This window comes from Ochotona curzoniae, unplaced genomic scaffold, assembly GCF_017591425.1.
Source record: "Ochotona curzoniae isolate NIBS_2020 unplaced genomic scaffold, NIBS_Ocur_1.0 contig_3432, whole genome shotgun sequence".
NCBI lineage: Eukaryota > Metazoa > Chordata > Mammalia > Lagomorpha > Ochotonidae > Ochotona > Ochotona curzoniae.
Genome location: NW_024465859.1, coordinates 21,294,633 through 21,307,057, shown reverse-complemented (window position 1 = coordinate 21,307,057; position 12,425 = coordinate 21,294,633). Strand labels below are relative to the sequence as shown.

The 12,425-nt window shown below is 46.1% G+C and overlaps 1 protein-coding gene across 11 annotated transcripts in view; it reads left to right on the top strand.

The window, feature by feature from the left end:
- Positions 1 to 12,425, top strand: part of PHF21A (PHD finger protein 21A) — a 200,972-nt gene that overhangs the window by 147,464 nt on the left and 41,083 nt on the right. For all 11 annotated transcript variants that reach the window (XM_040980168.1, XM_040980161.1, XM_040980159.1 and 8 more), the window contains one exon: positions 8,045 to 8,248. In XM_040980168.1, coding sequence (XP_040836102.1) covers positions 8,045 to 8,248 — 204 coding nt within the window. The remainder of the gene's footprint in view (positions 1 to 8,044; positions 8,249 to 12,425) is intronic.

The following is a 12,425-nucleotide window of genomic DNA, read 5'->3' as shown; positions in this document are numbered from 1 at the left end:
TGGCGTTTCAATTGGGGAGATCACCAAAGAAACTTCGTCTGAGGTGTTCCCAGGCCAGATATTTGTATGCACCAGCAAGCACAGAGCCCAGCACAGTCCATCACCCGGTCAGCTGGTAGTTGCAATTGCTGGGTTGGTTCTGTTTTCAGCCCTGCCTTCTACTGGAACCAATGGGTGTTGCAGTGCAGCCTGGTTCTACACAGCACATACTCGGTCTTCACCTAAACCAGTGGGAGCTGCATCCTGATGAGAGTGACCCACAATAACCCCCACCAGGCCCACCCCCTACCCTGGTTTGCCAATATGTGTGGCAGACCAGTCAAATCTGTCCCACATCCCCCCGGCTCTCGTACATGGCAAATGCCATTGAAGCTTGGAACCATCTAATCAGCTCAACAGTCCAACCTTCACAGGTGTGGTTGAGTGCCTCTGTCTAGCTACCCCAGCCCCCGTCCTAGTTCTCGTGCCCTCCCGTGGGAGTGGTAACCCAAGAGGGGGGAACCCACTATTTCCCTCCCAGGTCTCTCGCTCCCGGATTGTAGTGCATGTACTCTTCATAGGACAATGGAAGATGGCTGAAGTGCTTGGCCCCTTCCCACACATGAGCCCTGGAAGAAACTGGGCTTCTGACTGACCCGGGGCTAGACCTTCCAGCCATTTGGGAAGTGAACCTGTGGATGGAAGAGCTCTCTCTGTCCCTCCCTCTCTCTCTCTGTAACTCTGCCTTTCAAATTTTTTTTCTTACATTTTATTATTATCATCATCATCATCATGTTATGATGCAGATCCATAAGCCTTGGGATTTCCCCTGTTCCCTCTCTAAATGCTCCCTCCTCCACTGAGTTCCCCTATGGCATTACAACAGTACAGTTTCTCATAAACAGCCATAAGTCCATCACTGCAGGCATGGACGATGGCAGAGAAAAAAAAATTAAATCCATACTTTTCCCTTGTTTCCACATCATCCTTAATAGTTTTCTGGGGACTAATGCTGTGACATAGTCGGTTAAGCCTCTGTCTGTGTTGCTGGCATCCCATATGGGCACCACTTTTTCTGGCTACTCCACCTATGACCCAGTTCCCTGCTAATTTACCTAGGAAAGCAGTGGAGGATGGGCCTAGTCCTTGAGCCCCCTGAACCCATGTGCGAGACCTAGAAGATGCTACTGGCTCCTGGCTTCAGAACAATCCAGCTGTTGCTGTTGCATCATGCGGAAGTGAACCAGCATATGGAAGATCTCTCTTTTTTCTCCTCCTCTGTCTTTTGTAAATCTGCCTTTCAATGAAAAGTAAATCTTGAAAAAGAATAGTTTCCGGGCCTCGTGCAGTAGCATAGTGGCTAAAATCCTTGCCTTGAACTCGCCCAGATTCCATATGGGTGCCGGTTCTAATCCTGGTGGCCCTGTTTCCCATCCAGCTCCCTGCCTGTGGCCCGGGAAAGCAGTCGAGGACGGCCCAAAGCTTTGGGACCCTGCACCCATGTGGGAGACCTGGAAGACACTTCTGGCTTTTGGCTTCAGATTGGCTCAGCTCTAGCCATTGCGGCTGCTTGGGGAGTGAATCATCTGACGGAAGATATTCCTGTCTGTCTCTTGTCCTCTCTGTATATCTGACTTTGCAATAAAAATAAAGGAATCTTAAAAAAAAAAAAAAAGAATAGTTTCCTTAGCACTTCCCACTATGGATTCCTTTGATCTTTAACATTTTCTGAAGCAGAGGTGACAACATAGTTTATTGCTTAAAGGTAGAGAACTTAAATGTAAGCCAACTGATTCCTGACTTTGACTGTTGTAATCTTTTATTGCAGAGAAGTTAATTACAGCAGCTAGCATTCTGTCTGTGTGTGCTGTGTTGTCCCAGTGACTTTGCATATTACATACTGGGATCTATACCTGCCTATAGGTCACATCCCAATAGCTATCCTCTTTCTTGGTTAACGCAAATTAAAGGCATCCCCAGGTTCTCAGAAGACCCCCTAGTTTTAATAAGACTTTGAGCATAACAGTATTAGTAGTCTTTTATTGTCCTATAGATCAAAGTGGGGGAGGGGAAGTGGCACTGAGCATAAGCGAATTAAATAAGACAAATGTAAACTTCACTTTAGGCAGGCTAGCAAAGAAAGTGTCTCATAACCTGTGGTGGTGGGATAGAGATCCACTGATTCTGTGTGCGTGTGTGTGTGTGTGTGTGTGTGTGTGTGTGTGTGTGTAAGAATAAACCCTGAGGTTCTTTTTTAATTAAAAAGGTAAGTCACAGTTTAATCAATTCAATGACATATGTGTTCGCTACTATCTGTTCAACATTCATGCAGAGAAATTTTGAAATTTACTGGGAAAAAAAGGCTTTAATAGTATGAACTACTGCTGCTCCTTAATTCATTTATGTTACCCTGGACAAATTCCATAAAACCTTGCAGAACTGAAATAATAATCTGTGTTCTCAGGTCTCAAAATTGGAATTCCAGCCCCCTTTGGAAGACAGCGTGTCCGGTTCATCCTGGTAGATGTGTTTGTAAATACTGTTTCTGTCAAACAAGCAGTATTTTAAAGGATAATTCCCCTTTAAAAAGGTCAAAAAAAAAAAAAAAAGGATACAAGCTATTTATCTAATTCTGACTCCAAAACTGAATCTCAAAAGGGAAACCTTCTAGTATTTTACAAATAGAATAAAGTGTCATTATATTTAGCAAAGTTTATTTTTATAGCTGCTTCCACCACTCCTCCTCCTCCTCCTGCTTGATTAGAATTCTGCTCTGTCTCCTCTGGAACATTCTCTGGAAGAGCTTCACTAATTCTGAGTCTTACTTACTGCCTTCGGGAGGGAGAGTGCAGCCTCTCTTCCTGCGTCTTTGTCCGTGAAATGGTGTTTTCACTTAGTTGTCCATTTTCTGTCTGTGATCTGCACCTTCCACTCTGTGTGATGGCAGCGTGGTGCGTTCCAAGGAATGCCATATCTTTCCTGCATCCTCAGGGGTGGGGAATATTGGGGTTTCTTACAAATGAGGTGATTGAGTTTCAGTTGAATACTAGAAAGGTTTTTCTCCCTTTGGAGTAAATCCTGATTTTATCAACAGAGAGCAGTTTCTCCCGGGTAGCTTCCCTCCCTCCACATATAAAACATAGTAGGAGTGGTTTCATTTTAAGAATTGGGTGCATCTGGAATCATTGGAAAGACTTTTCACTGCATTTTATTATGAAGATGAGTAAGAATCATTCTTGGCTTTGTGGATTTCTGAAGAGTTGCCAGTCTCAGTCACTCTGTGGGGTGAGGGTGAGTTGTGTTTTCAGACTGTTAACCTGTGGAGGAAACAACGATGAACTTCACCGTGCTGTGTAACACGCTATCCTGAGGGGCTGCATGTGGTACTGGTATCCCATGTGGGAAGCCTTCCCAATCCCAGCTCTTCACTTGCAATCCAGCTCCCTGCTAATGAGGCTGATAAAAGTAGCAGAAGATGGCTCGAGTGTTAGAGCCCCTGCACCCACGTGAGAGACCAGGAAGAAACTCCTGGCTCCTGGCTTTGGACTGGCCCAGCTCTAGTCGTTGTGGCCATCTGGGGAATGAACCAGCAAATGGAGGCTCTCTTTCTCTCTGTCGCTCCTTCTCCGTCAGTAATTATGCTTTCCAAATTATTCTTTAAAAAATAAAGCTGGCTTGGGCCCGGCGCAGTGGCGCAGTGGTTAAGGTCCTCGCCTTGCACGCCCAGGATCCCATATGGACGCCAGTTCTATCCCGGCAGCCCCGCTTCCCTTCCAGCTCCCTGCCTGTGGCCCGGGAAGGCAGTCGAGGACGGCCCAAAGCTTTGGGACCCTGCACCTGCGTGGGAGACCCAGAAGAGGCTCCTGGCTTCGGATCGGCATAGCATCGGCCGTTGTGCTCACTTGGGGAGTGAATCATCGGACGGAAGATCTTCCTCTCTGTATATCCGCCTTTCCAATAAAAACAATAATAATAATAATAATAAATCTTTAAAAAAAAATAAAGCTGGCTCGAGTAAGTGTGGCCCTCATAATGGACATGAAACAGATGGTGCTGTACCGAGTACAGCTGAGTAAAGTGACTGACCATGTGACCAGGCAGCCTCGGAGCACTGACAGCTGGCTGTGGGAGGCGGGGCCTTGTGTCCAGAGTTTCTTTTGAGGGAGCCTTACAGAGAGAACATGATCCTTTGCTTGGAGAGATCAGCTGGGCTTGATGGCATGGTGCCTGTCCTTACTGTCTGTCTCCTTGTGGTGATGAACACTAGATTTTGGAATGGCTTGATGTAGTGGAAAGCGAACCTGATTTTCTGTCCTGTCGGACTTAAAACATTCTGTGCTTTTCTCTAGGCTCCGTCTTGTCACGTGAGCACGTTGATATATCGCTGAATGTCACAATATTGATCACGGTGACTACCTGTCTGAGAAGCTGTGACTTGAGATGTCAGAGGCTCCATGAACTCTTCTGCCTGAACAAGCCCTGATGAAGCCCGGGGGCGCAAATGTCAGGGGACTCAGGCCAGGCATCAGGAGCCATGTGGGCGGAGCAGCGCCTGACAGATGGACTAAAGGGGGCGGTGCTAGCCCACAGGAGGCTGGCTGCATTGGCCTGTTGTTTATAGGAAATACATGAAGGAGAGAAGATAACAAGTGAATCACTTTCCCTCCCCCCACCTTCCTACTGTCCTTTCTAGAATGTGTTCTTGTTTCCTTCGTTTTTGCCCTCTCTTTTGACGGTAGTTAATTTATTAGTGAATGATGAATGACCAGTCTGTGAAATTAAACCTTTTCTCAAAGCTTTGGGATAATGTCCCGAGATAATGAGCTGCGTTTAGTTTTCTCTTACATACAGAAACCTTGAAAATATGAAATTGTTTATGCTGGTGTAATTTCATTAATGACCCACAGAAGTCATGCTTTCTTTGTTCATAACATTATAGTAGAACTATAGGCTCATGCCCTTGGCAATGAGAAGACAGCGTCTGTGCAGAGGCCACAGAGAACTGTGCTGCTCCCCCAGTAGAAGGTATACCACACGAACATGACAGCCACACCCTGGCTGTTGCTTGGAACAGGTGCTGACCTCGGTCAGGACCCCAGGGAAGCGAAGTGAGCACTGGGTTGACCAGCAGCGGCAGCAAGGCTGGGTCGTGGGGCCTTGCAAAGTCGGCTCCCAGGAGCTCATCTGTGTTTAAGTCAGAAAACAGTGTGCTTCCCCAGACCTTGTGATTTAAACAAAAAAAAAAAAGCCCAGACAAGCCCTCACTGCACGCTTGGTGTTCTCATCTTCTGATGAGCAAGCAAGGAGCAAGAGGCCGTGTGTTTCTGAGCAGCTCTTTGAAATATCAGATCTGCCCTGTAACAAAAACTTTGCGCCAAGTCTTATGATCTGAACCTCATCCAATCTGCACAGCTCTTTGTGTCTCCTCCACCCCTCTCTCTCTCTCTTTCTCTTTTTCCTCCTCCTCTCAAGGGCTAATGTGAGTCTGCCAGTGTTTTGATCCTGTTTCCCCTCTCGGTTGCTCCAGGCTTCTGCGGCTTTGTCTCAGGCCCTGGGGAAGGAACAGTTGTGAATGCCTTGTGACTCACTCGACACCCACTCTTCGGGCTCTGATTGGTCGTCACCTTGCCCTGGCCATATGGCTGAGAGAGCTCCAGTCCACATCCCTTGCTGAGTCTGTCCCCGACTGTCGCCTGCAGTCACCCATTGCACCAGGAACAGGGTCCCTGCTTTGTCACCGCTCCTCCTTTGCTTCAGCTGGGCAGTAGGAGGAGAGCCCACTGTATTTCCTCAGGATGGCTGGAAAGGAGAAAGATACTCTTTGCTTTTGTGCCTGTGTAGTAATTAAGTAGCCTCTTGGGCTGTTTTTGTTCAAAGTTGAGTTTGGGGAGGCAGGCATCATGTTTGTGCTGTGTCATTCCCCAGCCCCGGGATTCCCTCCTGCCTGTTGAGCTGAATTTTCTTAAGGGCTCTCAGAATGCCTCTCTCTGTCTGCCCCTGCCGCCCTGCAGCTTGTTCATTCATAGACAGATGTCCAGTAGGGAGGAAGACTGAGAGCAACTCCAAATAATGATTTAATTTTTAAATGTCTTTGTGTTCTGGCAGTCACCAAGCAATAAGGTGCCCGTGCGGCCCCCAGGATTGTCCAGAGCAGCACTGCCGTTCCTCTTGGAAAGCACAGCGGCTCACTTGCTCTGCCTTGAACACTTGAGAAATTGAAGGCTTGAAAGTGAATTTTCCTAAGTCTTTGGGTATTCTATTAATTTACATTTTGATTATTCAGTCAGTGGTCTCTGCAAAGATTTTGGACCCTGCATCCATTTTTGTTTTAAGTGTTTGCTCGAAGAAAAAGTAATTGCAGAGCGTATCAGATAGCAGAATTGGTTTTCCCCGCAAATTGGCCTTTACAGGCTATTTTCTTTGTCTAAAAAGAGTCAATAATAAAAATTCTCTCAAGAATGAATTTTATATTGTCACAAAGGCTTTCAGAGCATATTTTATAAATAATGTTAAGTGCATAGCCTGCGGGTGTGGATTCTTTGGAGACACAGATGGCGAAGTTAGTTGGAGCCATCAGTAGGGATTAGAAGATTCACAGGGCCCTGTGGTTCCAGTGAACCCCTGATTTAAATCTGTGTTCACTTCCTCTGTGGGCTGTTTTTGTCGGGGATGCACACCTCAGCTAATGAAGTCAGCAGGACGCAGATGGAAGAGGGTTCTCACTCTCCTGGCACTCCTGGCTGCTCCTCCCCGACCCTCCTGACCCTCCCGACCCTCCTGCCCCTCCTGCCCCCCCACATCACCCTGCTCTCCTGCCCCCTCCCCCTGCTCCCCACCTCTCCTGCCCCCTCCTCTCCCCTCCTACCCTCCTTGTCCCCCTGCCCTACCTGCCCCTCTTGCCCCTTCTGCCCCCCCCTCCTGCCCTCTGTCCCCCCCCCGTCCACTGCCCCTTGCCCTTGCCCTCTGCCCCCCCCCGTACCCCTTCCCTCCTTCCCCCCTTGTCCCCCTGCCCCACCTGCCCCTCCTGCCCCTCTGCTCACCCTGCCCCCCACCCCCGGCCCTCCTGCTGCTGTGGGACACAGGTGCTCTCCAGGCCTGTGGCTGGTCTTGGGTCCCTTCCCTTCCCTTCCCGTGCTGCAGTGGGAATAGACGCAGTGAACAGCTGAGACGCTCCCTTCAAGGCGCTCACATTCTGTTCTGTGAGGATGGGTTATTGTAGAAAGGAAAGATTCCCTAACACATTTTTCCATGGCTTTGACTAAAGCCTAAAAAGTTCAAGGAAACTTAGCTTTGAATTTCTGTCCATGTGACTAATCCCCGTTCTACCAAAATAAATGTTTGTGTTTGTACAGATCCTGTCCTACACATGAGTTACACAAGTCAGTCATTTGAAAAAGTCTTATTTATTAATTCCTTGCTTGAGGTCAAAGTTTCATTGTTTAAAATTTGTTTAATGGTTAAATTGGGATAGATGCATGATGTTCGATTAATAAAAATCTGTATGGCTGGTGTGTTTGTCAGATGCAAAATAATCACAGTAATAGCCAACAATGTGCTAATCCAGTTCTAAGTCCTTTGCAATTATTAGGTCATTTTGTGCTCCTAGGAATCCTAGGAATCCTGCTAATCACCTCATTTTATGCGATGGAACATTGAGGCCCAGGCAGGTTAAGAACCTGCGCAACCTCACATGGCTAGCTGAGAAGTAGCAACGCTGAAAGTGGAGTTGGAGTGGTCAGGCTGCAGGCTGGGCTGTCTGCTTCTGTCTGTACCAGTCAAGCTGACACACAGAGCGAACGGGTCCAGACACCAGGGCTCTGCTGAGTGCGCTCCATTCCCTTTGCTTTCATCTGTGGGCCTTGGTTCCATTACATATAAAATATTTCATACAGCACCAGTTTCATATTCACTGTAAATAGCTGGTAAGTACTTTGAACTCCTCATGTAGAATATGTGTACATTTTAGATGCGGCAAGTCTGAAATGAAGCTAATGATAGACGAAGTGTCAGAGAAGTATAACTTTTATACTAATAGATTTGATTTCTCTTTGTTCTCATTTGATAGAAAAGAGTAGTTGAACAGCTACGGAAGAACTTGATAGTGAAACAAGAACAACCAGACAAGTTCCAAATCCAGCCATTGCCACAACCTGAAAACAAACTACAAACAGCACAGCAACAACCACTCCAGCAGCTCCAGCAGCAGCAGTACCACCACCACCACGCCCAGCAGTCGGCCGCACCCTCCCCCGCCTTGACTGCTTCTCAGGTACAGTGTGGAGATGTGGTCACAGGCCTTCTCTGTATGGTTCCTACGGACACAGGGCCATGAGGGTGGCTTGACTCGTGAAAACTAGTGTGGCAGTGGGCTCTGTTGTCAGAGGCAAGCCAAGCATGCTGGTGGACCGATCCCATGACAACGTATTGGCCGGGGAAGGTTAGTGACAGTGGAAACGTGCTTTCTGAACATTAATTCTTGAATGATTAGATGTGTTTATTTGCAAAAACTCATTCTGAAAGTTTGTGGGACTTGATGTCTTCTAGAATTGTTTTTCTAGAATTCACAGTTCACACAGATTCCTCCAAGACCATTGAAATGAAAAAAATGCCTGTTCGTACTTACTCACTTGTCAGGCATCTCAAAGTCTATAGGTTCTTCTGATTCCTGGGCACGGGCACTTGGCCCTCAGCAGCACCATGTCTTCACACTTGATCTTCTCCGTGTCTTTACAGTGAGAGTGGAGAGTTGTAGTTCACTATTAATAGACATGGGGTGGCTCATGTACAACACTCGGGAAGTGAGTGAATTATTTATGATATACCAAAGATAGTTAACCTTCAGTAGAAGTGACTCTAGATTGGCAGTCTCCCACGTTCATCCATAAGAGCCTCCTACTATCCCCAATCCCATGAGAAAGGTGATATTGCTATTTTTATTTTCTAGAAGAGGATACATAGGGCACAAAGAGGTCAAATATTTTACCTAAGATGGTATAAACATTGTGTGGTGGAGCCAAGACTTGAACTCAGCTGTTCTGAAGTATGTCCGCTCAGTTTGTCTCTTATGTTGACACATAATACCACAATGCCCACACCATGTGCAACCACAGAAACAAAAACATTGTAAAACACATACTATAGAGCCGGGTATATGGCATTTATCCTGAGCTTTAGCCTGAGGCTATTTAGAAAGTACACACTTAATACTGACTTTGAAAGTCCCCTGACCAAGACTTGTATTGCTTCTGAAAGATTTCAGGATTACTTTCTTTAAAGTTTATTTATTTGAAAGTCAGAATTAGGGAGAGGCAGAGAGGGATTTTCCATATGCTGATTCACTTCCCAAGGGCAGATCCAGGAGCCAGGAGCTTCATTGGTGTCTCCCCCATGTGTAGCAGGGACTCAAACAGTTGGACCATATTTTGCTGCTTTTCCCAGGCCACTAGTAGGGAGCTAGATTGGAAATGGGGCAGCTGGGACATTAACTTGGATCCTTAGGGATGCAGGCTCATAAGCAGTGGCTTTACCCACTGTACCACAAAGCCTATAGAGTCAGGTTAAGTTGTTCTCTTTGCAAAGTATTGCTTAATTAGAAAGCATTCACATAGTGGAGGTGCAGTGCCATAGCATAGTGGGTTTAGACTCTGTGATGCCAGCATCCCATATCAGTGCCAGTTCGAGACCCATACGCTCCACTGCTAATGTGCCTGGGAAAGCAGCAGGGGAAACCTTAAGTCCTTGGGCCTCTGCTCTCTTGTGAGAGACTCAGAAGACGCTCCCTTCTGGGAGACCTGAAAGAAGCTTTCTGCCTTTCAAATAAAAATATATAAACCTAAAAAGATGTGTTCACATGGCATACGGTAGAACAAATTGTTTCCTGGTACATGGGAGTCTTCTCCCTTAACTGGAAAAATTCTCTGTGTAAGTATCATCCAAGGCAGTAGCTATAAATGCTTGTAACAGCTGTTTCTTTCCACGGGACTCTTGAGTTCTAGCCCAGAGCCTGATGCTGTCCCCAGACAGTGTTATGACACAGTGCCTCCCCACCTGGTGGCCCGCCTGGATATACTTCATTGATGTAGCCAAACACTGGTTTGTCTAATGAAACATTTAATGCTAAAAGATGTAAGATCGATCCTCTAGGTGTTTTGGTTTTTGTCTTCACAGTAGACTATTAATCAATATGTATTGAATGTTATCTTGATGCTAGATTCTGCTATACAAGGAGAAATGGTCCCTGGCAAGATTCTGGCATGTCATGATCATTTAATTTTCATGAATTCTGTAAACATTTACTGAGGCCCTACTGTGTACAGTATTGTGTAAGGTATTATAAAGGATAGATTCACTTATAATAAAATGAAGACTATTTTTAAGAATTTAAAGCATATAGGAAGAGAGAGGAGGAGACAAACTGCTAACTAGAATGAAAGTGCCGGTCAGCAGGTCTGAAAATACCAGAGGACAGCGTGTTTGACCAGACGAATGAGGAGGATTGCCCAAGGAGGTGGCATTAGGTCAGGGCCTTGCCAGGGAATGGGATTTCAGAGGTGGAGCAGAGGTGGAAAGCGTCTCAGGTAGAAAGAATGGTGTAAGCACAAGTGTGGTGCCAACAAAGGACGTGTGCGACTGATGTTGATCAAGGCACCACTTGAGATGCCTGCTGCCACAGCAGAGTGCCTGCTGGAGTCCCAGCTGTGCCACTTCCTGTCCAGCTCTCTGCTCATGCTCCCGGGAAGGCAGCAGATGATGCGTGAGTGATGATCCCTGTCATCCACATGGGAGACCTGGAGGAGGTCTTGGCTCCTGGGTCAGCTTGGTCAGCTCCACTTGCTGCAGCATATGGCGACTGAACAGATATCTTGCCTCTCTATCTCTGCTCTCTCCCTCTTTCTCTCTTTTTTTCTTTCTACCACCCTGCCTTTCAAGTAAATAAATTCTTTAAAAACGTACATGCATGCCCAGGAGTAGCAAGTAGGCTGATGTGCTGGGGTCCTGGATTCCATGAAATAGAGGACAGGCAGAGAAGACAGACAGACAAGAAGGGGCTGGCCAGTGGTAGGAGTGCCCACATGTACCAGAGCACCAGAGGGAGGCCTTTAAAGGACAAATGGGTGTTTGTGCACGGGATGCAGTAAACATGTTACTTCAGAAGAAGTAATTGTCAAGCAGCAGATGAGCGGTGAGGGATGCTGGGAAGAGAGTTATTCTGTCAGGTGATTGGCTCTGGGCTCCTGGCTTCAGCTCAGCTCAGCTCTGGCTGCTGCAGCCACTTGGGGAGCGAATCATCAGATGGAAGATCTTCCTCTTTGTCTCTCCTCCTTTCTTTTTTAAAAAAAAAATATTTATTTATTTTTATTGCAAAGTCAGATATACAGAGATGCGAAGCAGGGCTGTCGGGATTAGAACCAGCGCCCATTTGGGATCCCAGCACTTTCAAGGCGAGGACTTTAGCCACTAGGCCACTGTGCTGGGTCCTTCTCCTCCTTTCTGTAGATCTGACTTTCCAGTAAAAATAAATAAGCTTAAAAAAAAAAAAAGAATAGAACAACTGAATACAGACACACTCTTTTAACCTGGATTAATAGCAGTCTTGTTTTTAGTGATACAATGTAAGTATAAAAAGAGTATAGTTGATAAAACCAAGCAGCAGCCAAACTCTGCTGGACAGGGTGAGGGTTGTATTTGTGGTTGAGTATCTAACAGTTTCTGAACAAAATATTCTTAAATAAAATGTAGAGCTTAATTGGACCCCATGGGAACAATCCTTCCAAGTTCCGATTTATGCGTTGGAGTCCATATAGTTTTAAGCCAGTATCTCACATTTAATTGGTATAGTCAAAACAATTCAGGATTTTGTTATGGATACTACTGTCCATGTCTGTGTTAGCTTGTGGCTCGTGAAGGAACCTCCATGCCACTGTGCCGATCACGTTTGGACAGCATCACTAGCAGAGAGTTAACCATTGCTTCCATCAAAATAATTGTCTTTGCTGTTGGGTACCTCTCTCCTGCCTTGCTCAGATTGTCCAGATGCAGTCATTAGACTTGGATTTCAAAGTTGTAGGTTTTCTTTGTTATCTAAACCCTAACACTCCAAGAGTTGAGCTAGTGTGTTCCCTCTTACTTGAAACAGAAGCAGCAGGAGGCCCAGAGCAGAGAGCCATCCGGTGCTTTTGTCCTGGGACCAGTGACGTATTAGTAAATATGTTGTTCAAAACGTTTTCATCAAAACATGTGGCACTCGCCTTGGGTCTGTGTGTCCAGGGTTACATAGATGTGATGATGCAGAGAGTAAAATCAGCCACAGCTAAGCATCTGTGAAGTAAAATTAAAATGCTAAGATACAGACCTACCAGGTGGAGTGCTTTTTAAGTGTCAGTTAATGGTAAGTATATAATTCAGTTGAGTTTAAGTTTTGATTCCATATTTTCATAGCTAGTAAG